Below are 25,201 nucleotides of genomic sequence, written 5' to 3'. Positions count from 1 at the left end.
ACAATGAGCCCCCTCCTTGGCGTGAGAGTGAGTGTGAGTGGGTGTGTGAGGGTGAGGGTGAGTGTGTGAAGGTGGGGGTGAGTGGGTAAGGATGAGAGCGAGCGTGTCAGGGTGAGGGTGAGTGTGAATGAGGAGGCTGAGGGGCACTGGGCATCCCCCCCGCCATCCCAGTTGGGAACAATGAGCCCCTCCACCCTTGGATGAGTGTGTGAGGGTGAGTGTGTAAGGATGAAGGTCCGTGTGTAAGGATGAGGGTGAGTATGCCAGGGTGAGTGTGAGTGTGAATGGGGGAGCTGGGGGGCACTGGGCATCCCCCCCACAATCCCAGCTGGGAACAATGAGCCCCCCCTTGGTGTGAGGGTGAGTGAGTGTGTAAGGGTAAGTGTGTAAAGGTGGGGGTGAATGTGTCAGGGTGAGTGTGTAAAGGTGGGGGTGAGTGTGTAAGGATGAGAGTGAGCGTGTCAGGGTGAGTGTGAGTGTGAATGGGGGAGCTGGGGGTTACTGGGCATCCCCCCCCCAATCCCTGCTGGGAACAATGAGCCCCCCCTTGGCGTGAGCCTGAGTGCAATTGAGTGTGTCAGGGTGAGGGTGTAAGGCTGAGGGTGAGTGTGTCAGGATGAGTGTGGATGGGGGGGATGGGGGGGCACTGGGCATCGCCCCCACAATCCCAGCTGGGAACAGTAAGCCCCCCAGCCCTTGGGGGGAGTGTGGAAGGGTGCGTGTAAAGGTGGGGGTGAGTGTGTAAGGGTGAGTGGGGAAGGATGAGAGTGAGCATGTCAGGGTGAGGGTGAGTGTGGATGGGGGAGTTTGGGGGGCACGGGCATCCCCCCTGCAATGGAAATGACCGCCCCCACCTTGGGGTGAGTGTGAGTGTGTCAGGGTGAGTGTGCCCCCCTAGCTGCGCTGACCCCTCAGACCCCTCCCCCCCAAACTCTACCCCCAGCTGCCCCCATCTTCCCCCCCCTCAAGACTGGGGAGGGGACAGGGCAGGTTGGGGACAGAGCGGGGGGATGCCGTCCCCCCCAGCCTCCCCCATTCCAGAGGGTTAAACACCCCCAGCACCTATTTTGGGAAGTGGGGGAGTTACCTGGGGGGAGGGGGGCAGATCCCCTATTGACCCTGCTTTAAATGACAGGCGGGGAGGTTTGGCCCCCTCCCGCAACCAGCAGTGCGGGCAGGGCGATGATGGGACCCCCCCCGCCTCGGGCAGTGGGACCCCCTCCAGGCAGTGGGGACCCCCCTTTGGCTGCCCAAACTGCCCCCGCTTTGTTTTAGCCCTGGCCTTTGGGAGCAGAGCAGAATTTGGGGGGTTTGATTTTTTTTTGGGGGGGGGGAGCACCCTGCTTTTCCCTGGCCGCTGCGGTACCGCACCCACGAGGTCACGCGCCCACGCGTGTGCACGGCTCCCAGGCCGCTTGGCCTTCGCTGCAAGCCTTGGCCTCCCCCTGCGAGAGGCCTGCTGCCTATAAATATATATTTATCTCTATTTATATAAAATTTGGGGGGCAAAGCTGGAGGGAGGCGTTAAAAATGGCTCCCACCTCCCCGGCGCAGGTCGGGGAGCTGCAAACGGGTGTCAGGGTTTTGGGAGGGTTTCAGCTCCCTCAGCTGAAGCTTTATTATTTTTATTTTATTATTATTATTTTTTTTAATCTCCTAAAGAGAGGGGCCGAGGCGGGAGGTGGGGTATCCCCTCCTTGTGCTTGATAACAATTATAGCTGAAAATCATAGCTTGCAGGGCATTGCCATATTTTACTTGATAACAATAAAAGTGACACATAAAGTTAACTGTTTATGTTTTATTTATTAGACTAAATGTGCCAGCGGTGTCGAAGGCTTTTGGCTGGTTGTTACAGCTTTTTATGGGGTTGTAAAACGCCATAAATCAGTCACCGCGAAATGGTCGGGGCTCTTTGTGCTCTTGGCGGAGAGTTGTGTTTGCGGTGGCTGCTGTTTCTTCTGGAGAGGAAAAGTCGTAATGGGATTTTATTTTGATTATTATCACCCCCCCACACACACACACACACCCCGATCATCGCGGTGATTTTGTTTTTTACCCTTTTTTTTTTTTTTAATTGCGATTATTATTAATTAACAAGCCCTGGCAAATAGCAAACGCCGCCTTTTTTTTTTTTTTTTTTTTTTTTTTGGACTAAACCCACCTTTGGCAAATGACATCAGCGGGGTTTGAGGCTTTAATGAGGAGCGCTGCAATTAAAGGAAAGGCGAACTTTCCAAGGCTCTGGCATCGCCCATATATTCCCCTAGAAACGAATTTGTGACTGGGAGACGCTCACACAAATTCGAGTCTACAGGGTACATATAGGAGACTTGGGGGCGGGGGGGGTGGAATTTGGGCACTGGGACGTGGAATGAGTCGTTTTCTCTCTTTTTTTTTTTTTTTTTTTTTTTTTTTTTTTTTGTGTGGGGTGGTTTATTGGCTGCTCATTTGCAGGGCTTCGCTAATTGCTGGCCCCGTGCAGCGGCAGAGCCTGCTCCTTCCTAAAGTTGTAAATCCCGGGATTCCACATAGAAACGCCTATAAATGTACCTCTAGAAGGTAAAACCCTCGCTCTTCCCAGCAAGGTTGCGAGGATGAGGAGGGAATGGGGGAGGATTGCAGCTGCGAGGTTGGGGGGGGGGGAGGGAGAAAAAAAAAAAAAGACATGAATAGAAATATATTCCGGAACCCAAAACATTGATTTAAATATATCCAATAAATTCCCTTTCTCCAGCTATACTTCATTCTGCCCAAACACCTCAGACTCAGGCAGGGCTTTGACATTTATGGTTCAGACTGATGCAACAACTTTATTCCAAGGCTGAGGGAATATTGAATAAAGATGGAGAGTTAATAAAGTAATTTTTACCTACGCACATCCTTTGCCCGCCCCCCCCCCCTCCGAATAGATGGTTTTCAATAAGCACCAGCAGAATAAATAAATATCCACAGGTAGTCCTCGTAAGGCTGGGTGTTAAAATAAAAATAAATTAAAAAAAAAAAAAAGGAAAATAAAGCACGAAACAAAACGGCAGCAATCAAAGCATTAAAAAAATTCAAGGCGTGAAGGTCACAAACTGGGCGGCTCTGGGCTCTCTCGCTTTTTCAAGGGGGGAAACGCAACTTTATTTGCACCCTCTGCAGCCCCCACCCCCCACTCCCACCCAAATTTCTCTATTTTTGAGGACTCTCTTCCCCACCTCCCTTCATCCCCTCTGGGTGTTTGAGGGGGCTGCCCTCGGGTTTCTTACATATAAATTAAAAAAAAAAAAATTTTCCCCGAATTTCTTACAAATGCACCAAAAAAAATCTTATTTTCCCCTTTTTGTTGCTTGTGGATTAACGTGTGTGTCCCCCCCACACTTTGCTTTTTAACTGGAGTTTAGAGCTGTGCCTCTTGCTGAAGTGTTGGGGGTTTTTATTTATTTAATCCCCCCTCTTTTTTTTTTTTTTTCCCCTCCCCGCTGTAAAATAAGTCTGCAGGGACGTGTGAAGAATAGTTGTACAAGAATCTGGCTCTTTTGTCTATAAAGCAGCCCTCCCACCGCTCTCCATCCCTCGTCCCCCCACCAGCACAACCGTGGCGAGAAACACTTCGAGAGGGACAAAACCCAGAGAAACGCAGCACCTCGGCGGGGAAAAAAAAAAAAAAAAAAAAAGGAAAAAAAAAAAGAAAAAAAGGGGGAAAAAATTAAAAATCTTATTTTGGGCTTTAATTCCTTCTCCTGCTTTGGATGAGGGCTGCGAAATATAGATGTGGGTGCCGTCGCGGGGATGTTTTTAAGTACAAAGCGCCTTTTTTTTTTGACAGTACTGAAGAAAAATAAGTATGCATTGTCTCTCCGGATTCATTGTGTTGGCTATTACCATACTGACCGTTTGGTAACCTGTACCTCAGCCCATTAGCAATCTGTGCTTTCCAGAAAAAAATGAAGTACCTATCTACTGGGGGTTTGTTATCCCGTGTTTAATAATAATGGGAAAAGCGGGGAAAAAGCTCGCGGTGGGTGAACTCTGCCTCCTGGAGAGGCGGGAGGGGGGCAGCGATTTTGGAGAGGAGTTGGATTCCTGCCTTATTTTAAGGTGATTATTGCACAATCAGCGCTAGGAGAACTGAACAACCTCTATGTCTACATATCTATATATTTTATTTTATTTTTTTTAATAGTTGAGTTCTCTCTGCCATAGGCAATGACACGTAATTAATTACCTTTTCATTTTTTTCCCCCTACCAACTTGAAAGCGGTGAGCGCAAAGAGGACATCTCCTTTTTGTCCCTTCCTAATGCAAATAGACAGGGTCTAATTTATGCAAAGAAATATGCAAATGTTTAATTGATTTTTTTTTTCTTAAATCTGTTGTCAGTAAAAGTAATGAATCGGCCTAAAACGATTTTAATAAGCGAAGCCTGTCACCCAAAGTCCTAGCCTTCACATTTTTCTTCCGAGCCTCTTTCCTCTCAAAGAAACTAATAATGTAAATATTTATCCCTTCATTTTAACGTATTAAAGATGAATCCCTCTTGTTTGCGAAAGAAGTAAAAAAAAAAAAAAAGATAAAATAAAATATGCAAACCAGTTTCTCCATCTTTCCCTCTCCCCCCCCCCCCCTTCTTTCTCACCCCACCCAGGAATTCAATTTTCTTCAAATCTCGTTGAAAGTGGCTTTTTAAAAAGTGGGCGCATTTTAATATTGGTTAGACAGCGTGACCTGAATTTCACCTCAACTGTTTGACTTGATCCAATAGGTCACTGCCAAGGAGTTATTGATGGGGGAACTCCATTGAAATTTCTCTCCTCACAAATGGCCTTTAGATCTTCTAGCGAGTTCAATAACTAGTTATAATGTAGAAGGGGAAAAATGAAGCCCAGAGGCAAACTAATTTGATGTTTCATTTTTATGCTGGAGAAATTGTTGGTTTTTGTTCCTCTCACCTCCCGCTCTGCCCCGCTCTGCCTCTCCAAAAGGGGAAGGGATGGAGGGGGGGGTATGTGGAAAAAAAAATTTAAAATAATCTGGTTTGAGCGAAGCCCCCTCTGAGCCGAGGTTTTCCTGTGCTAGAGATATCTGCTATTTTATTTCTAATTTAATTGGCGCTGGCGCTTCAGCCCGGGAACTCCTCGGGACTCGGCGGAGTGGGGAGCCCAGCAAGAGTGAAACTTGCTGCTTGGTAGGAAGCACACGGTTTTGTTTGTTTGTTTTTATTTTTTTATTTTTTTCCTGTTTTTTTTCCTTCTTTTTTTTTTTTTATTTTTCACACTTTTTCTTTTTTCTCTCTTTTCTCTTTTTTTTTCTTTCCTTTTTCCTTTTTCCTTTTTCCTTTTCCCCCCTCTCCTTTCCTTTTTATAAATATTTTCTTCAGAACAAACCAAAAGCACCAACAATCAAGCTACACCTCTCCCCTCTCCAACTTCTGCGGTTGAGCAGGCCCGGGCAGTCCCAGCTTTATCCCGCAGCTCTGCTCCCCCAGCAAACCAACCCTTCAAGACATGAGCAATAACCACCACCACCACCACCCCCCCCACCCCCCTCAATTTTCTTCCCGGGGTTTTTAATTTCTGTGCTGGGTCGTCCTGGTTGGTGTGACCCCATCTGGGTTCTCCCCTGCTTTGCTGGCCTTGGGGGGGTTTCTCTTTTTTTGTTTAATTCAGAGCCATTTTCTTTCGGGCTTAAAATATTTATTTGAGTTGTGTGGGGGGGGTTTATCGGAGCGGGGGGGCAGAGGCAGGCAGAGGATGCTGTTCAGTGACGGATGTACAGGAGCTGAGATTTCTCCTTGACTTTTTTTTTCGCAGACAAAGCCTACTTCTGCTGACCCACCGGATAATCACTGAACCCTGGGTTAAGTTGAAAAGAAAACATTGGGCTTGTATTGGGAAAGGGCGTGTTTTGGGGAGGGGGGGGGAGAGAAAGTGAAAGTTGCAGGAGAAAGTACGCAGCTGGTTTTGTGTGGGGTGGGAACAGGCACAAATCTGGGGCTGGTCCCTCGCGTTGGGGAGAGCTGAGGTGGGAGCGGTGCTTGCTGCTCTCACCCCGTGGAAATCTGCCTCCAGGATGGCAATATTCATAATTAACATCATATCCCGCCCCCCCCCCCCCGGACAATCTCGGGTTGCAAATCCACTCCACGATCCCCAGCCCTTCTCGATGGCTTGGGCCGGGGAGAAGTGCAGGGGAAAAAAGTTTCTGTGTAGGAACAGAGGATAAAAAGTAAGGGGTTTTTTTTTTTTGGTTGTTGTTCTTTTTTTTTTTTCTTCCCCAGAAAGTGAATCCAGCCCCAGCTGAGAGGGTTATACCCCGGAATTTGAGGAGGGGGGAGCCCTGACCCGCTGCTGCCTCAGCCCTCACTTGCAGGGATGCAGAGTCCCTGGCCTGGCACCGAAATGGGGTGGAAGGGGACGAAATGAGAGAAAACTCCCTCTTTTTGGTGCATTTTGGATCCTCCTGAGCGAAGGCGAGCTGCTTTCATCCCTTTTTAACACCCTTGGCAATTAAAAATCAATCCCGAGTGGGGCCTCGGGGGACGCGAGCCAGCACTTCCTAAGCAAAAAGCAGTCCGAAACCACGCAGAAAACCCTCTTTCCCCCACCCCACGGTGTTCACGTGGCAGCGTGGCTCTGAGCAAACTCATCCCTGAGCCCCTCGACCCCCGGGGGTGCCGAAAACCTCAGATCAACACCCCCTCCCGTTATTAACATTCCCCTGGGTGTCCCTTCCTCTGGAGGCAGGTCGAGGAAAAGCGGGATGGAGAAGCGGACGAGACGCGCAGGGTGTGACACGAGTGGGAGTGGGGGCCAGGCAGCATCCCCAGCCCCGCAGCCGGTTCGGGTTTAAAACTCTCTCTTTCAAGGGGGAAACGCGCTTCTTCAACCCGGCCTGGCCCGGATGCGCGCAGCTCCGCGCTCCTGTGCGCAGCCCCAGCCCTCGCAGCTCGCAGCCAGCCAGGGAAAGTGGGGCGGGGGGTGTCCCCTCCGCACCCGCAGCCCGGCGACCCGCTTGGCCGAGCCATCACATGTATTTAAATCTTAATAATAATTGCAATCATAATAATAATTATTATTATAACGGCCTGGGAAGGCGGCGCGGACACCCCGGACCCCGAGGGAGCCTTGTTTGGGTGGGGAAAAAAAAAGAGATTTAACGCTAGGAAAGGCGCTCCCCGCTCCTTTTAATGCTTATTTATTTTTTTTTTTCACTAGGGTACTTTCAGTTTAATCTTTCGCAGTGCAATAAACTATTATCTTAGTTAATCCCCAAGGCGAATCCATCAAAACCTTTTAATAAAACGTTTCGTGGCTTCCGCGGGGGCTTCCAGCAACAGGGGCTGAGGAAGGGTGAGCCTTGGGGTTTTTTTGGGGGGGTTTCCCTAAAATTTCGTCTTAGCCAAATGGGGGGAGAGGGTGTCCCCACCCTCGGCGGGGCCATTAGGATGCTGGCGGCGTGGGGAGCTGCGGGAGTCATCACTCACGGCCCCGGGAGCAAAGGGAGCCGGGCTGGAACAAGAGGAGCCGCGAGGATGATATAGAGAAGCAGGCCGCTAGCATCAATCCCGGCCTGATAAGAGATCGCCTGCCTCCCCGGGGAAAAAAAAAAAAAAAAAAAAAAAAGGAAAAAAAAAAGAAAAAAGGGGGAAAAAAAAAAAGAAAAATATATAAAAAGGGAAGAAAAAAATGAGGGGGAAAAAAAAATCACAGTCCTCTGGCCCGGGCCGTAGAGATTCAGGGGGAAAAATTGCCTTTTCCCAAAGCAAGGGTGCTCCCGGTCCTTCAGATTTGGTGGGAAATGTGGGAAAGGTGAGCTGATTTTTAGGGGAGGAAAAAAAAAAAAAAAAAAGAAAAAAGAAGGAAAGCAGCCCTTCGCCCCGAGGACACGGTGAGCGTCGCCGCAGCTCCCCAAAATCTTCTTTGAAGCCCCAAATTTGACCCCAAGCCTCGCGTTTGTGGCTTTAAGTGAAGAATCAGGCGCTGGCGCGGCGCCGCATGCCTTCCATAAAATATAGATTTGTTCATCCTCCACTTCTCCCCTTGCACATGACCCACGCGCTCCGGCCCCAGCCTATTTTTTAAAGCTTTCTGTTTCGCCACCATATTTCAGAGAATTAATTCCGACAAGAGCCAGGTACCGAAGAGGAGCGGACACAGATGTAAGGTGTCAGCTCCACTCTGCAGGTAAATATTTTCCCCTTTCCCAACACGCAAAAAGGGTTTTATTCCGCCTCGGAAAGGAGAGAAAGGAAAACAGCAGGGGGGAAAAAAAAGGATTTTTCTTCAAGCAGGACACGCGTGGACACGCACAAGAGCAAGCACCCAAGTGGCGTTCCCCCACCCCCCCCCAAAAAAAAAAAATCCAGAGGGAGAAGAAACTCCCTCAGGTGGGAAAGGGAAAGCAGAGAAGCCCCCTCATCGCTCCCCAAAAATCTCTCTCAGCATCGGGGACGGGGGGTTGCAGGCACTGGGGGGGCTGGTTTTTGGATTACATCGCAAATTTAGGGGGCATTTTGGCGAAGGGCGCTGTTTTGGTGGGTGCTGAAGGGCGAAGGGCTCGGGGGGGGGGGTGGCACTGGCGGGAGGACACACAGGAGATATCTCGTCGTTAATTACAGAAACTCATCAAGCTCAGCCCGCAAAGCCCTTGGTGGGGGCTCTGACAGAGGGACGGTGTGGTCCCCCCCAAAGGAGAGGGAGGTTGAGCTCTGCAGAAGCTGTGTCTCCCCCCAGAGCTATGTGTCGCCCCCCCCCACCAAGGTCCACGCGGAGGGTCAGGGTGAGGGGGTCTCAAAAAAAAACACAGGAAGAAGTGAATGGGGAAAAATGAGGAGGGGGGGGAACCACACACAACCCCCCCCAGGATTGCCAAGGGGCTGCTCTGGTTTTCGCCCGGGGGGGGGGTGTGCCTTCGGTTTGGGGTGGAAAAGCAGAGTTTTGTAGGGGTGGGGGGATAACAAGGAGAAGAGAGAAAGAAAGACAAGGTGTCTAGAAAAAGAGAGAATGAGAGAAATGTGGCAAGAAAAAGAGCTGGAGAGAGAGAGATGGGAAGAGAGAAGGCAGAAAAGGAGAAAAGGAGAGAAAGAAGGAAAGAACAAAGGAGAGAAAGAAGGAAAAAATTGAGAGAAAGAAGGAAAAAATGGAGAGAAAGAAGGAAAAACATTGAGAGAAAGAAGGAAAGAAAAAAGGAAAGAAAGAGGAAAGAAAAAAAGGAAAGAAAAAAGGAAGGAAGAAAAAAGGGGGGGGAAGCAGAAAAGTGGGGAAAAAAAAAAAAGAGGAAGAGTAGCAGAAAAAATTGAACCAGGGACAGAGGTGTGTTCGCGGCAGAGGAGACCCCAGCTGCGGTTTGCGGGTTTTGGGGGGCTGGCAGCTCCCCCCCGCTGCCTTCACCCCCCTCCCTGGGCACGACCCACCCCCCCTCCCGGACTGGGAGCCACCGCGGCGGGACGAGAGGAGCGGGCGTCTTGAAAATAAAATAAAATACAAAATAAATAAAATCAGTGTTATACCCTGCTGCCTCCCTCCGAGTTGTATTTATTTACGTTTCCTAAACCTACAGGAAATAAAGTTTCTTTTTTTTTTTTTTTTGCAAGCGAGCAGCCGCTGCCCTCACCCAAACTCCAGCAAACTCCCAAATCCTGCCCTGGACGCGAATAAAAACCGAGGTCAACAGTAGCCGCTCCCCCTTCGCTGGTGATTATTTTACTGCTGAGAGGGAATCAGAGGAATCCGCTAAGTGCCAAGAAAACATTTAAATATATCTGTGTCTGTTTACACAAGTGTGCGTGTCTGTGTGCACGCTCTCCCACGGACTGCACGTATATAAATATATATATTTATCCACACTGATCCACGCGTATAATATAAATATGGGCACAAATACAGCAGAACAGGGAAAAAAAAAAAAACAAACAGCAAATAAATTGTATGTAGGTGGAAATAAAATGGGGTTTTATTTCATGTCTGGCCAAACCGTGTGGCTTTCCCCTTTTTCCCCCTAAGGAGAGTTGGGATAAAGAGATATAAAGGATGTGGCGGAGGGAAAGTAACTGGTGTGTTTATTTTCTTTCATCCCTTCCTTCCTAAACAGGGAAAGTGGACGGGGAGGATGGATATTCCCAGCTCTCTGCTGGGAAAAGGGATCGTGTCTGCCAGGCGAGAGAAAAATCGCAAATAAGTCCCTCTCCGTGAAGAAAAAAAAAAAAAAAAAGGGGGGGGGGGGAATCGATAACTCGGGATTCAACTCTTGACCGGGAAAACCCAGATCAAAACATCATTTGATAGAAACACGCTTTGAGGCGCGGATAATAAATCAATAAAATCAATCCATCAATAGGATCTGCGGGGACAGGCGGGCTGCTGGGGGGAGAATGGGAGATGATGGTTAGAAACTCTTCCTCACCTCGGGGAGAAAAAGAAAAAAAAAAGAAAAAAGAAAAAAAAAACCCAGATGATGGGATGGAAACATCGGGCTGCACCTATTTCAGCCGGATTTCCTCCATCCTCTCACCCCCCTTCCAATAACTCATTTTTTTTTTCCCAGCTGCGTGCGAGGAAATTACATTCCCCAGACTTTTTTTTTTTTCCTTTCCCCTGTCCAATTACGCAGAAAATTATTTTGCTTGCTACTAGGACGGGGGATTTCTTAGGAACGCTGTCTTTTTTTTTTTTTTTTTTTTTTCCCAATCCCGTAATTCACACCGCAGGCAGCTGGAAGCTCTCTCTTTCGCACACGGAAACGGGAGCGGCATCTGAACTCAAATTAACTGATATTTAAGCGAAAATCCCCAAATATCCGGAAGAAATGTCTCCAACCCGGCATTTATTTTTCATGACCTCCCCCCACCCCCATCACCGAGAGGAAGAGGTGGGAAATTCGAGGTCACAGGGAAAAAAAAGAACAGTTTCACGTCGGAAGCAAAAAAAAAACCTTCTCCCCCCCCCCCCAAATCTGGGAAACACTCGTGTTTCTGCCACAGTTGGCGTGGACACGCGTGGGAGAGCATGCCCGCTTGCCTCTTCACCCCCTGGTGAAGCTGGGGGCACCGCTCCCCCCCAAAATCCCCTCTTTCCTTTGGATGCTCCCAGGTTGTGAGCGACTTCATGTTATCCCAGAGCACTTTTTTTTTTTTTTTTTTTTTTTAATTCGAGTCTCGCGAGGGCTTTCCGTGGGTTGTTGGGGTCATGGTGGGGGGGACAGGGGGAATCAGAGAGCTCCTGGATCCCCCCAACTCCTGCATGTTCCCAGCTCCCCAGGCTTGGAGTAGGTTTTGGCGATTTTATTTATTCATCCCCCCCCAGCACATTTTCCCACTATTAACGCCCGCTTAAAAAAAAAAAAAAAGGCAATAACTCGGATTTTTAGCATTTTTCCCCTTTCTATCCCACAGCACCCAGCCAGATTGCGTGGAGGAGGGGGGCGAGAACAGGATACTGAGACCCCGGGGACCCACCCCCAACGGAGAGCCCTGACTCGGGGGCAGCGGCCTTGTCCCACACGTGTGTGTGTGTGGGGGGGGGTGTGTAAAGAAAATACTGATTATTTCCGATGCTATTTTTTTATAGACCCTCGCACCCCCACGGTGGAGCCCTATAGAACCCTACAGAGCCCTATAGGGTTCAGGCAGATGGATCTGCCCCCGAGGGGGAGACACACACACACACACTTTCCCAGCGGAATTGGGGGGCAAAAATTATTCTCCATCTCCATGATGGAGACTAACCCCCCCCCCTCCCCAATATGCCTCCACATTGGTTTGTGCAGCCCCCAGCCCTGGTGCAAAAAGGGGGCGGCAAGGGGCGGGGGGGGCTCTCAAGTCCTCTGCAGAGAGCAGCCCCACCCCAAATCGCTGAAACCCATCCTATCCCCAAAAAGCTGCGCCTGCAGAGCGGGGGGGCAGCCCTGTCCCCCCCCTCTGGGTGGAGAGTGGCTGTCCCTGAGGTGCAGAGGTGGGTTCCAGCCCTGTCTGAAAAAGAGCGGGGGGGGGGGGGCCACATCCCTGCGAGGGAGCTGTTGGGGGAAGCTTAGCACCCCCAGAACCCTCCCAGCACTCCCAGAGCCCCTTGGGACCCCCAGAGTCCCCCGGCACCCAGAAAGCCCCCCCAGCGCCCTCAGAACCCACTCAGCAAGCACAGAGCCTCCCCCCAATCAACCACAGAGCCACCACCCACAGGAGAGATTGCATGCATGGTACATGGGTGTTCATGTGTGTGCAAGGCCTTGCATACGCACAAGCACTCATGCGAGGGGCACACGCAGGCCCTTCTGAGCACGTGTGCGCACGTGTGTGCACACGCAGAGGCGTGCTTGCGTGTGTGCAGTCATAGGTGCGCGTGTGCACACTTGCATGTGCGTGCACGGGTGCTGGTGCCTCTCTGCCTGTGCAGATCCATGCCTGCCTCTGCACACACGCGTGTGCAGGTGTTCGTGTTTGCACGTGTGCTTGTGAGAGTGCATGGGTGTGCATGTGCACTCCCAGGTAGAAACCCCTCCAGACAGCTCCTACCACGCCGGGAACCTGCGGCCTGCACTGCCCCCTCCCCAAATACAACACACGTGCCCCCCCCCCCACCGTGCATCCCCCGCAAATGCCAGGCCTAGAGGATGAGGCCTTGCAGGAGGGGGGGGGCACAAAGCATCTCCCCCCCTATCCCCGAGAACAACGGGGGCCCAGCCATTGTCTGGGAGGGGGTGGGGAGGGGTGCCCCATTGCTTTCCGTGGGACCCCTCCCTTCTTGGGGGGCACCCCGGGGTGGGGAGCAGGGAGTGAGGCCACCTCTCCCCCCCCCTCCACTTTGGCTCCTCGGGGAGGTTTGGCCCCAAAGGGCCCCCCCGGGGTGGGGGTCCCAGCACCCCAAGGGGTGCCCAGGAGGGGCTCCCCAGCTGCCACACATGCCCCACCTCCACGCGTGACAACCCCGCACTTCACCAAACATTCCCCACGGGGGCCCAATCTCTTCACAGAGCCTCCCCTTCCTTGCGTGGGCCCCTCCCCACGCGTGCCGCTCAGCGACCCCTCCCTCCGCACACCTGCGCCGGCCCCGCCCGCCCCTCCACGCTCCTCCCAGCGCAGAATAATTCTATTTTCCTATCTTTTGTTGTTGTTGTTGTTGTTGTTGTTTTAATTTATTTCCCTTTTCCCCCCTCTCTTTGCAAACTCAGCTCTCCCCTCAACCACAAATAAATCTCTCCCCCCCTACTCCAAAACTCCAGCATGGGGTTGAAACTTCAGGGATACCTGGAGTTGGGGAGGGGGGGGGTTGCCTGCCAAACCAGTAAGATGGGGACTTTCTTTGGCCTTATCTCCTCTCCAGAAGCCCTGGGGATGTGAGATGGGGGGGTTGGAGCTGTGATTCCTGCCAGATAAGCTCCTCTTCTGCAGCTCGCCCCTTTGCAAAACTCACATTCCAGTTCAACCTTCCCCCCTCAGTAAAAAAAAAATAAAAAATAGATAAAAATTCCTCATCCCCTTTCCCACGCAGTGCAAGGGCATTTTCAAAACCTTTCGCCATCCCTAGAGCCGTGATAAAAATGAAAAGGGCGAAAATATGTTTAAAAAAAAAAAAAAAAAAAGAAAAGAAATTGAGGAAGAAGAAAAACTTACGGGGAGGTGCCGCTCCGGGAGCCCCGCAGCCGCCGCGCTCCGCACTGAGCCCGCTCCCGCTGTCCCGGCGTTAAACAGCTCTAGCAGCTGCGGTGGTGGACAGTTAAGATTATATATGATGTAAATATATTGTGGGTTTGTCAGCTCCCCCAAACCATAAAACTTAGTTTAATGACATCACGTGCTTCCCTGAGAGCCATTCAGGGCTTTTGCTTAGGGCCATCCACATAAATAACCTTCAAAAGTTTTAAACTACTAAATTCACGTAGAAGGCATGAGTATTTCTGCTAATGTTCTCGGTGAAAGTAAAAGAGCTTTGCTTTTTTATATATATTAAAAAAGAAAAAAAACAAAAAACTCCTGGATTATACTTATATATATATATAAAAAAAAAAGGAGGAACTTTGGCTCGTTTGTTGTTTTTGGGCCATTTTAAGTTCTCACGGGGTTGCCACGGCTGCCGGGGCGAGGTAAGTCCTTTTCTATTTCCTTCTTGAGCCTTTGGGAAGGGATTGAGCAGCCGAGAGGGGAAATAATTGAAAGAAAGAAAAAAAAAAAAAGCAAATCTCATTCAGACAGCACCAGCAACAACACCCACCAAACACCCAGCAGTCCCCCCAAAAATGCCCCCCGAAGAAGAAGGGGTGGGGGTGCAGAGACCCCCCCCTCCCCGGGGCGGAAGCCAATAATTAATCATAAGCAGCTGCACTCCGCTCCTCAGGGTGGAAATGGCAAAGTTTGAACTTTAAAGTGTTTTTTTTGGGGATGTTTGGGTTGGTTTGTTGTTGGTGGTGGTTTTTTTTTTTTTTGTTGCTTTTTTTTTTTTCCCTTGGCGCAGCTGAAACACGCGTGGTCTGGGAGCTAGTTAACCCTTGCCTTGACAAAGCCCCGCCACCTTGACAGCTTCCCGGTTAAAAGCGAGAGGAAAAGGTGATGTTGGAGTGCGAAATGTAAGAATGTAATCGGAATAAAATACAATAACCCAGAGACGCCGCAATGATCCCGGGGAGAGAGGGGAAGACATTGCTTAAGAGAAAATTGAACGGAATAACGAGCAATTACCAGTACACGCCAAGAGGGGTTTGTGCCTGAATAACCAGTCAATAGGTTTACACAGCATGGGGAAAAGATAAAAACCGAGAGGAGAAAAAAAAAAAATAAATTGGAATCTCTACCGAGCCCTCCCAGCCTTCCTGGGATCACCCCAAGCCCCGTCTTACGGGGCAAGAAATAAATATGGGGGGCGAGCCCTGCTTGGCTTTGCAGTATTTCACTCCAAACCGACCGGGAAATGACAGCGGAGACAGAAAAAAAAAAAAAAGAAAAAAATAGTCCGCTGATTGATAAACGACAGGAAAATTAAATATCTCTGCAGCCAGGACCCAACACCCGCGAATAAACAGCCAGCAGAGAAAAGAAGAAGGGTTTAACAGCCCCGGGCGATGCCCGATTTGAGCCCATTGTGCCCCTCCGGGCGGCCGGAGCCGCTGCTGCGGGGAAACTTTTGTTTTTTCCCAGGTTCAGGAAATTGTTCCCTTGTTTCCCGTGTGTAAAGGAAATCCTATAAAGTTTTATGGAGCTTTTTTGGCTTCTCCCGGCGTTTGTTTTCCTCTGGAAAGGGCTGGCGAGGCCCGGGGGGGAGCTCACTCCCCCCGCGTGTCTGGGACCCTCTGCAGGCGAAAACACGGCTCGAGCCCTATGCAAATACACGCGTGGATGGGGGGGCACAAGTGGGTTTGGGGAGGGGAGGGAGGGTTGCGCCCACTCGACCCTTCTGTGGGTGGAAAGCGCGTGGGGGAGGGCACGTAGACACCCGCCACGAAGGGGTTCGGGGTTTTTTCTTCTTTTTTTTTTTTTTTTTTCCCTCCTTCTTGTTTTTCGCCTCAGCGCCTGTGCCATATGGGCTGTGGGGATGGAGAAATCCATATGGACCGAGGTGTTGGCCCCCGGGATGTACGGACACGCTGTGGAAGGCGTGGGTCCACCCCGGGGGCAGAGCCACTGGGCCCCTCTGACTCAGGAGAGACAGAAAATAACATATACACACATATTTTTCTTTAAATCTTAGCAGAGACAGGAAATAATATGTATATTAAAATCTTAGCAGAGGTATAAAATAATATATATGTTTAAAACCTTAGCAGAAACAGAAAACAAGACATATATTTTTTAAAGCTATATATAGTTATACATTTAAAAAGCCAAGAAGGGGGATGCAGGCGCCCCTGGGGGCTGCTCCCCTGGGGGGGGGGGGTCAGCAGGGCCTGGAGCTCCCCCCCCCCCTCTCCAGGCAGCCCCCCACCCCCGCTCCCATCCCCATCCCAGTCACCTCCAGTCGGGCACTGGGATCTCCTTCCCGCGTCCAGGTGCTGCCCAACTTGCAGCAAGAGGCAGCAGCTGCCGGATTTTGGGGTAAAATCGGTTTATGCCGAGTATACATTGGAGAGAGAGAGGGGGAGGAGGAGAGAGAAACAGAGAGAGGTCATTTAAACCCGATATTCCTATTAAAATGCCATCTGCCAGGCCAGGACACCAGCCTGGAATGAAAAACCTGGGAGAAATAAAGAGAAAAAAGAAGTCCGAGCTGGGACAGGGAGCAGCTCACCTTCCTCAAGGCCCAGCCAGCACTTCATCACCAAATTAAAAAAAAAAAAAAAAAAAAAAAAACACCCTTTTATTTCCCCTTTCCCCACGCTCTGGGAAATAGGAAAAGCAGCACGTACCTTTTTCGGGGTGGGGGAGAAGGGTGCTCTAAGCTAAAGCATCCCTTCATCCCTCCTGAAATCTGCTGGGATTTTGGGAAATAAATAATACTATTGAAAAAAAAAAAAACAAAACAAAACAAACCAGAAACCCACAATATTTTGCCAAAGGAGCAGAGGAGCAGCGAGCTGCTCCAAGGCGGGGAAGGAGCACAGAAATATGTGCCCGGCGAGCCAACTTCTGGATTATTTCCTGTTTATTCCCTATGACAAAATAGAAGTTTCATCCCCCTTTCGCGGACTAATAAATTTAATTCGAGTACACCATTAGGAGGGGAAAAAAAAAAAAAGAAGGAAATTACTGCAATGGACTGGATTTAGACAGAGATGTACAAACTGGGGTTCGCCTTGGCTTTTTTTTTTAATAGATATCTCAGCATTTGGCAAATCTACATTAATTACGCCACAAATAAATACACGATAATATTAAGTCCAGAAGGGTTTTCTCCCCACCCCCCACCCACCCCCATGCTGCACTTTCCTGCCCGGAGATTTCGGAGGAGCCGCGCAAACCGGTGTCCCCCCACCCCCGCCCCGCACTCGCCCCTTCCCAAGTCCATTCGTTTCTTTTATATGCAAATAATAATAAAACGGTGCCGTCCCAGCCCCAACGACACCACGCGAACGCACAGCAGGGACCCCCCCGGCCCCTCTTCCCGCGGTTTTATGAGGGGATTTGGGGGGTTTCCGAGCCCCAGCGAGGGGCTTTTCTTTTTTTTTTTTTTTCTTTCCCCTGTGAGAGCCAACGCGGAGGTGCCAGAGCATCTTTCCTGGGCAATTCCCAACAAATTCCCTTCTCCCACCAGGGCGAGCAGAAAGCAAGGCTGGGACTTCAAAAACTCACTGAGTTTGGGGTTTTTTCCCCCCTTATTTTCCTTTTTTCCCTCCTCACCAGCCCGGGTTGTTTGTTTGTTTGTTTTTTTTCATTTTTCATATGAATACTGCGATTTTTAGAGCTGAGACGACACGACCAGGCCACCTCGCGGATTTTTTTTAAGTCTTTTTGGTGTTGTTTTTTTTTTCTTGGTAATTTTTTCTTCAAAGAGCGCACAGGTCAGGACGCTTAGTAACAACCTAAAGAGCGGTACACTATTTTTTTCCATGAAGCTGACAGTGAGGATGGTTGGTTTTCTCTCTACCTCCCCTTTTTCTTTTTTTTTTTTTTGCATACTAATTAGAGATCTCCTTTGTCTGAGGGATTTGTGAGGGTACAGACCAAAGTCCATCCAGCAGCTCCCTCCCTCCCTACCCGAAAATCCAAGTTTCCTCAAGGTAGCTTCCACCAGAAGTGATGGAAAAAAAAAAAAAAACCGAACAAAAGCCAAACACCTCCAAAAAACCCCAAACAATCCAACAAATTAAAGCGGGGACCCCCCATCTTCTGCAATCCCACCTAAAGAGCCTCTTTGCTTTTCAACTTGGAATCTTTCTTCCACTTCATCCTCCGGTTTTGAAACCAGATTTTGATTTGTCTCTCGTTCAGGCAGAGGTTGTTGGCGATCTCAATGCGCCTCCGCCGGGTCAGGTATCTGTTAAAATGAAATTCTTTCTCTAGTTCCAGAGTTTGGTAGCGGGTGTAGCTGGTTCGGGAGCGTTTACCATCCGTTTCTGAGGGGGGAAAAATAAAATTTAAAAAAAAAAAAAAAAAAGGAAGACACCGCATGAAAAGCCAAAGCAATTCTGGATGGATTTTAATTTTTTTTATTATTATTATTATTATTTTCAATGGTGAAACCCGGTTACAAATCTAGAATACACAAAAGTTTGCTGGAGCTGTGGGCACGTAGGAAGCGGAGCAGCCTGAAATCCTTCATTTCCCCAACACCTTCAGCCCCCCAAGTCCCCCCCCGTCCTTTCCAAAGCCCAGATCAAACGCATGTAGATGAGCCAGGACGGAACCTGTTTCCTCTCGGACAATAAGGAAGTGTACAAAGGAGGGAAATATCTTTTCTTGGGGATCTTGTCTCTCTCTCTTTTTTTTTTCTCCTCTCTTCAACCCTGGGAAGGTGGAGGGGGAAAATCTCTCCACGCTTTCCCTCCCTTTCGCTTCTGGTGTCTTTTTTTTTTTTTTTTTAAGCTCACCCTCAAAGAACATGTGTATTTCAAGTTATTTTTAACCCCCCCTTCCCAAAAAAATGGAATATTGCCTTTTATACACGTTTTGTTTCTATGATCCAATTATGCTGTCATAAATTTGGGCGTATATAGCCTCTAAGCCTTTTAGTGGACAGTTTTACGAGCAATTGATGCCTTAGTCGTAAAATTTACGACCTCAGGTTTTTTATTATTTGCCCCGTATGGCCTATAAAAACCCAAGGCAAAAAAAAAATCCTGTGAAACAAAAAAAAAAAAAAATTCAAGAAGTGAAAGTTTTACCATGGCTCATGTGCAGTTTGGTCATCCAGGGGTAAATTTGGGGAGGTGGTTGCTGCTGCAGTTGGGGTCCTCCTTGCTGGGCGCTTGGCACGGGCTCGGCTTTGATTTCCCCCGCGCTCCGGGATCGCTCCTCCAGCGCCGCGTTCGCACTCTTCTGGGTGTAAATCCCGGGATTTAGGGACGCTCGCTCGTCTCTGGCCAAAGGGTGCCCCGGTGAACCCATGGCCGCGCAGGAAGGGCGCTCGGGGGGGGCTCGGGGGGCCGCAGCAGCGCCCGGGGAAGTGGGAGCCCCGGAGGGGAGCGGGGTGCGGGGCTCGGAGCCGCGGGCGCGGGGCGGCTGAGCCGCGGGGACGCTCCCGTAATTTCCATAACTTTGCATGGCATAGGCAGGGACGGGGGGACTTTGCTGGTAGAAGGGGTTGGCGACGTAAGAACTCATGGCGGAGGAGGGGAGGAAAAAAAATAAATTAAAAAAGGGGGGGAGAAAATTTGGGGAGGGGAATTTTTTTCCTCTTTTCTCCCCTTTTCTTTTTCTTCCCTCTTTTTTCTTCTTCTTCTCCCTCTTTTTTTTTTGTTTTGTTTATTCTCTTTTCCTATTTCCTTCTTTATTTTCTCCTCCTTTTTTCCCCTTTTCCCTTCTTCTTTCTTCCCTCTTTTTCCTTCTGTTTTCCCCTTTTTTCTTCTTTTTCCCTCTTTTTCTCTTCTTTTTCTCTCTTTATCTTCTTTTTCCCCTCTTGTTTTTCTTCTTTTTGTCCCTTTTTTTATCTTTTTTTTTTCTTCTTTTCCCCCCCTTTTTTCTCTTTTTTCTTCCTTTTTTCCCCTTTTTCCCCACTTCCCCTCCCCCCCCCCTTTTTTTTTTTTAACCCGACCGCTTTGATTAGGGTGATTTGTGGCCCTTTGAAGTTCAGGGGTGGGGGGTGCGGGAAGGGGGGGGGGTGCGTTTTGTTCCTCCTAAAGTGCAGAATTTATAGGTGGGGATTCTTCTGTCCTCCCCCCCCCCCACCTCTAAGCGCTGCCCAAATACGGGGGGGGAGCGTTAAGCGGCGCCACGTGACGGCGCCGGCCACTCACCCGTGCGGGGGTGACCCCCGGGGCCGGTTATTGATGGGCGCCCGCGGAGGGGGCCGGGGGGGGGTGGGTGCGGGGGGGCGGTGCGGGGCGGTGCGCGCGGCGGGGCGGCAGCGGCACCTAGCGCTGCTCCGCGGCACCGCACTGCCCCCCGCCCCGGCCCCCGGCTGCGTCCGTTTGTGCCCTTTTTTACTCTTGCGCGCGCCTTTGCGCGCTTTCTCTCCCAAAATCGCAGCTGAGCTGGTAGACGGAAAAAAATCCAGTTTTTTTTTTTTTTTTTTTTACTCTCTCCTTTTTTTTTTTTTTTTCTCTTCGATGGTGCAGCCAGGAGGGGAAGCTCGCGGCGCGTTACCTCCGCATCGTTTTTAATTTGTTGTTTGCTTGTTTGTTTGTTTGTTTTGACGGCGTGAAGGCTGGCCGGCGGGGCGGGAGGAAGGACGTGCCCCTTTCCCCAGTTTTTGGGGCGCGGGGGCTGCTCCTCGCGTGTCGGCTCCTCCAATGCGCCGAAGTTTACACCCCTGCCACCTTTTCCACCCCCCCCGCTCCTTTCCTTCGCGATTTATTGCTGGCAGAAGCCTGGATCCTCCTTGTCTGCCGCTCGCTGAAAAAACCAGCCCCTCTCTTCAAAGGGGAAATAAATACCTCCAAATCTGAATTTCCAGCCCTCCCTTCTGCTCCGGAGCAGGATTGGGAGGGGGGAGGCGGTGGGAGAGGGGCAGCTCCGAGCCCCCACAGCCCTCGGCGGGTTTTGCCTTGCAGATCTGGGCGCCTTTCCTCTCTTTTCTATGTCGGTTTTTTTCTTTTTTTGTCCTTTTTTTTTTTTTTTTTGGAAACTCAGACCAGTTAACACCCAGGGAGCCTCCTGCTCCCCGGCCAGGTCGTCACCCTCTTGCAAAACGCTTCTTGTCCGTGCTGTTTCCTTGTTTTCTTTCATTTTAAGATTTCTTTTTTTTTTTTTCCCCGTCTTTCCTGCGCCTTGCAAAATTCGCCTGCACATTCCAGGCTGGAGACGAGCAAAGGTTGGGCTGAAAAATCCTCCCCAGGCTGCTTTTTTTTTTTTTTTTTTTTCCTCCTTGTGATGTCACTTTACACCAAATCCTGGTTGTTGCATTAAAATAAAAAAAAATCAAACTTGAAGGCAACTGAGCTGCTTCCAGGGAAATATCCTCCCTGGCTAAGTGCTGCCTACTGAACAGCCCATCAAATATCAGAGTAGTGACAAAGAAGCGAGAAAAATGCAGGTTTTTTTTTTTTTAATCCAGCCTTCGCAATGGGTTATCCGAGCTTGCGATCCACAGCAGCAGGGTTTGTTTCCCAGTGTTATATCCACAATTTCCGTCCTCCTAAAGATGAATTTCTGGATAAAAGTGACTCCCCCCCCACCCCGGAAAGGTTTATTGGGTCGAAATAGAGTCGAGGGGCGGGGGGCGGGGGGAGGGTGGTGGGTCCTTGCGCAGAGCTGGGGGACTCTCAGCTGCGTAGAGCTCAAATTAAATCAAAATAATAATAAGAAAGCAGCAGAACCTTTGACCTGGTGTTTGACTGAGGAGGGTGCAATAAGAAATATATACTGTTTTCAACTTTGGAAATCCATTTTTAATCATGAAGCGAGAGGTATGGCATAGATTCCTGATGCCACCGAACAATACAGTAACAAGACTTATTCAAGGAGACAAAGCGAAATGTAGGTTTTTCCCCTTTTTTTTTTTTTTTTTTTTGTTTTTTTTTTTTTTTGAATACTCTCGAATGAGAGGTACGAAGCGAGGGAGAAAAAGGAGAGAGGGAGCTGATTTTCAGGAACAACACACAGAAGATAAGTGAACTTTCTAACAGGCTGTTATCAACACGAAAGGTTTCAACTGAAGCTCAGAGGCCATTCTATAAACTTTAAAAATAATATTCAGTTTTTATTAAATACTCAACATAGTCCTCTGGACATGACCTTTATACATGAGAGGGTGTAACACAAGGGTTTTTTTATTTTAATTTTTTTTCATTTTCTACTGCTATAGAACTCCATTCACTTTATACTGTGGAACATTACAGTGCTAAACATAAATATAAATACAGGTACCACAAACACAGTTAAAAATATTCACACAGAAACTGTCACAGTTTGTAGTATGCGGTGATGAGCCCAGGTATCTGCTTAAATACGAGGAGGATGCTCTTGGAAATGCGATATTTGGGTGGAGGGAGCTTTCTCAGGGAAAACAGATTTTTTTTTTTTTTTTTTTTTTTTCCTCCCCACCAAGGGAGGAAGAATTGCTCTGGCTGCGGGGTGGGGTGGGGGGAGGAGGAGAAGCGACTGGGCAGGGTCCAACCCGGCACAGCGGAGGGTGGATGCCCAATTTTTAATTTTTTTTTTTCTTTTGAGGGGGGGCGGAGGGATGAGGAGGAGGAGGAAGGGCGTGTGGGGTTTGAAACAGTCTCATCCCGAGTCAGATAAATAGCGATGGAGGAGATGGGTGTGCGGGGGTCACTGGGGAGAGCTGGGGGGAGGGTAGCAGGGGGGTGTCCACATTTCCACCTCAGACTTTATTTTTTACTCCCCTCCTCTATTATTATTATTATTATTAATTTTTTTTTTTTTTTTAGGTAGCCAAACATTGTGCCAGTGATAAATAGGGAGGGGGAGGGGGCCGGGGAGGGGGGGTCCTGCCGCCGAGCTGTCACTTTTTCACTCCTTCTGCTTCTCCTCCTCTGTCTCTTCTCGCTTCTCCTCCTTGGCCAAGCTGTCGGCGGGGGCTGCGGCCGCTCCCCCCCCCGCCCCGGAGAGGGTGGAACTCAAATTACTTTCTTTTTTCCATTTCATCCGCCGGTTTTGGAACCAGATTTTGATCTGCCGCTCCGTCAGGCAGAGAGCGTTGGCGATCTCGATCCGCCTCCGCCGGGTCAGGTACCGGTTGAAGTGAAATTCCTTTTCCAGCTCCAGGGTTTGGTAACGGGAATAAATCTGGCGGCCCCGCCGGCGGTCGGCCCCGTAGCCCACTCCTAGGGATGCCGAGACAAAACAGACTAAAAATCGTCAGCCCCTCCCGGGAAAACGCGGAGAGGGGGGCGGACAGACAGACGGACAGACAGACATCCGCCACCGCGCAACCCTGCGCCCGCCCCACTCCTCTTCCCCCCCCCCCGCCAGCCCCCTCCCCAGCACCCCCCTAAAAAAAAAAAAAAAAAAGAAAATCAAATATCTCAATTTTTGATATATATATATTTTTTTTAATTTAATGAACCCTGCAGCATTTTCTCCCGGGTCATTTTCTCCCAGGATGCTGCTTCCCTACCCCCCTCCTTCTTTTTTTTTTTTTTTTATTTTTTAACCCCCCCTCTTTTTTTTCCCACATTATTTCTGCCAATTGGAGGATTTAGGGGTGCTGGGGTGGGGGGAAGGGAAGTGAGATCTTCCCCCAGCCCCACTTCGTGCGGGGAACCCGCCACCGCCGCACACTTCCCGCACCCGTCATTAAAACTTATTTTCTTTTTTTTTTTTTTTTTTTTTTTCACCCCGGTAATATTTTGTGCTTAACTCCCGAGCAGAGCTCGCTGCACTTTATTATAGATATTTTACACTCTCGAAGTCTTTTAATTAGAAAGAGCATAACAAGCCATATTTGCTTGCAACAACTTAACAAATAAAAGGCCTGTAGCTGCAACTGTGAAGGAGCTATATTATTGTTTTTATGGGGCCATAAAAAGTCGCTCAGCCTGTTCTGCTAGGGAGAAGGTCGTAAAGATGGTTCAGTTTATTTAATTTATATCTCCGAGCTGTAAAACTTACCACTGTGGGAGTTCATACGCTGCATCCATGGGTATATCTGAATGCTAGTTTTTTGTTCTTGCGAAGTGTTCCTGTTTTGGTCACTGGTAAAATCCTGTGCGATTGATGTCTGTGTGTTATGTCCCATAGAATTTTGCCTGCAGCTAGAAAGCATGTCTTTTTCTTGGTAAAAAGCATTAGATCCATAGTCATAAGGTCCTCGGCTGGAGCTAAACACAACATTATCTTGCGGTGAATAAAAAGGAGAAGAATAAATCCGGTTTTGAGCAACGGCTGCTCCATAAGTAGAAAAATGCCTGACAGGGTCATAGGCGGTGGAATTGAGGGCTACGTTGGGAAGCACCTCTTGGCCACTGGTGAGATGGCAGGACAAGGACGGGTTTGTGAAATAGGAATTCATAGCCTCCTCTACACCTGGCCGGGTGATTTCTTTAATATTTATTTCTGTCTCCAGTTTGTAGTCTGAACTAGATTGTTATAGGGAAGGCTCTGCTCCAGGACAGACAAAATGACAAAGTCAGCTGACCCGGGGGGAGCCAATGGGGAGGCGGGTGTCAAAAAGGGAAAAAATTGCTTTTGCTTCTGTTGATTCCCCAGTTGAAACTAAGTGGGCATGGAAAGTAAGTCCTGCACCCCCAGACCTCCCCCCCACCCCCCCGCGCAGCCCCGGGGTGCAGGGGATGGGGAGGGAATGGGGGGTGGGGAGGGGGTGGGGGGGTCCCGGAGCTGGGGCTGGGGGGGCAGCTGGGCTGGGTTTTGAGGGAGGGGGGGTCTGGGGATCTTAAGCCAGGCTTAACTTTTCCTCCACCCCCCCACCCCCCGCTTCACCCCCCTTTTTTTGCTGATGGACGCTGGGGTGTGGAAGCACCGTCTGTGTGTGTGCGTTATGTTGCTTGTGTTTTGTTGCCTTTTTTTTTTTTTTTTAAAGAAATGTTTGCTTAATATCTTGTAATAAAACAGCTCAGAATTCACAGTAATAAATCTCAGATGTCCACAGAATATTAAGCCATAAATTACCCTCCTTTTTTTTTTTTCCTTTTTTTTTTCCTTCTTGTTCTCATGTGGCATTGGTCAATATTATGGCATCAAATGGTTGTGTTCCTGATGAGAAAATATTACATAAAGAGAGGGGGGAAAACATGGCGACTTCCGAACTGATAACGTGTTTCAGAGCCTTCCCAAAGTGTGTCTTGGGGAGGGGAGGGGAAGAAAAAAAAAAAAAAAAAGACATCCAGAACAGCAACACCCAACATTGCAAACTCACATCAGCCTGGAAGTTAGATTTCTCCTCTACTTTGACATTTCTCCCTTCAAACGTTTCCCTGCTAATTTTCAGTGCTACAGGATATTTACATTTGCAACAACAACTACCACAACAGCCAAAAAAAAAAAAAAAAGAGGATTTCTGTTTGTGCTGGAGAGCAATGGGGAGCCTGGGCTGGGGACGCAACCTCGTGTTTGGGTTTGCAGCAATTTATAGTTGCAGATATTTACAACTGATTGGGAAACTTCTATGGCAAATATTTAGTTAGATGAAAGTAGGGATTATATTCTATCTTCTCTGGGTAGTTTGCACCTAGGACTAATTGAAATGAAGACAGCTAATCTAATTTTAATTTCAATC

At 49.2% G+C, this 25,201-nt stretch overlaps 2 protein-coding genes and 1 long non-coding RNA gene across 4 annotated transcripts; all 3 read right to left on the bottom strand.

Annotated features, from left to right (window-relative positions):
* Nucleotides 1-1,785: 1,785 nt before the first annotated feature.
* LOC147597040 (uncharacterized) lies at nucleotides 1,786-16,588 on the bottom strand. The gene is made up of 3 exons (XR_015261281.1): nucleotides 16,314-16,588; nucleotides 13,591-13,677; nucleotides 1,786-1,960 (listed from the first exon to the last, which is right to left on the bottom strand). It is a non-coding gene; the product is annotated as an uncharacterized LOC147597040 (long non-coding RNA).
* A 668-nt stretch (nucleotides 16,589-17,256) lies between these two features.
* On the bottom strand, nucleotides 17,257-19,334 carry HOXC5 (homeobox C5). Its single transcript, XM_086768876.1, has 2 exons — nucleotides 18,729-19,334; nucleotides 17,257-17,960 (listed from the first exon to the last, which is right to left on the bottom strand). The coding sequence occupies exons 1-2, from the start codon at nucleotides 19,165-19,167 to the stop codon at nucleotides 17,746-17,748; spliced, it is 654 nt and encodes a 217-aa protein (XP_086625002.1). The 5' UTR covers nucleotides 19,168-19,334; the 3' UTR covers nucleotides 17,257-17,745.
* Nucleotides 19,335-20,916: 1,582 nt separating this feature from the next.
* Nucleotides 20,917-24,852, bottom strand: HOXC6 (homeobox C6). 2 transcript variants are annotated; one of them, XM_086768874.1, is made up of 2 exons: nucleotides 23,578-24,852; nucleotides 20,917-22,814 (listed from the first exon to the last, which is right to left on the bottom strand). In XM_086768874.1, the coding sequence occupies exons 1-2, from the start codon at nucleotides 23,975-23,977 to the stop codon at nucleotides 22,477-22,479; spliced, it is 738 nt and encodes a 245-aa protein (XP_086625000.1). In that variant the 5' UTR covers nucleotides 23,978-24,852; the 3' UTR covers nucleotides 20,917-22,476. The 2 variants fall into 2 exon arrangements, with proteins under 2 accessions (XP_086625000.1, XP_086625001.1); XM_086768875.1 differs by having other exon boundaries at nucleotides 20,917-22,790.
* Nucleotides 24,853-25,201: the final 349 nt, after the last annotated feature.

This window comes from Chlamydotis macqueenii, chromosome 29, assembly GCF_036417535.1.
Source record: "Chlamydotis macqueenii isolate bChlMac1 chromosome 29, bChlMac1.mat, whole genome shotgun sequence".
NCBI classification, from domain to species: domain Eukaryota; kingdom Metazoa; phylum Chordata; class Aves; order Otidiformes; family Otididae; genus Chlamydotis; species Chlamydotis macqueenii.
The sequence above is the reverse complement of the archived record's forward strand: the minus strand, read 5'-3'. Positions and strand labels throughout refer to the sequence as shown.

Bases quoted from the DNA above. Each gene is read 5' to 3' on its own strand.
- HOXC5 (XM_086768876.1), bottom strand. From the start codon at position 19,167: ATGAGTTCTTACGTCGCCAACCCCTTCTACCAGCAAAGTCCCCCCGTC. The intron at 17,961-18,728 runs GTAAAACTTTCA...TTCCCCCCTCAG, and splicing joins CAAACTGCACATGAGCCATG to AAACGGATGGTAAACGCTCC.
- HOXC6 (XM_086768874.1), bottom strand. From the start codon at position 23,977: ATGAATTCCTATTTCACAAACCCGTCCTTGTCCTGCCATCTCACCAGT. The intron at 22,815-23,577 runs GTAAGTTTTACA...GACGATTTTTAG, and splicing joins GCGTATGAACTCCCACAGTG to TCTGTTTTGTCTCGGCATCC.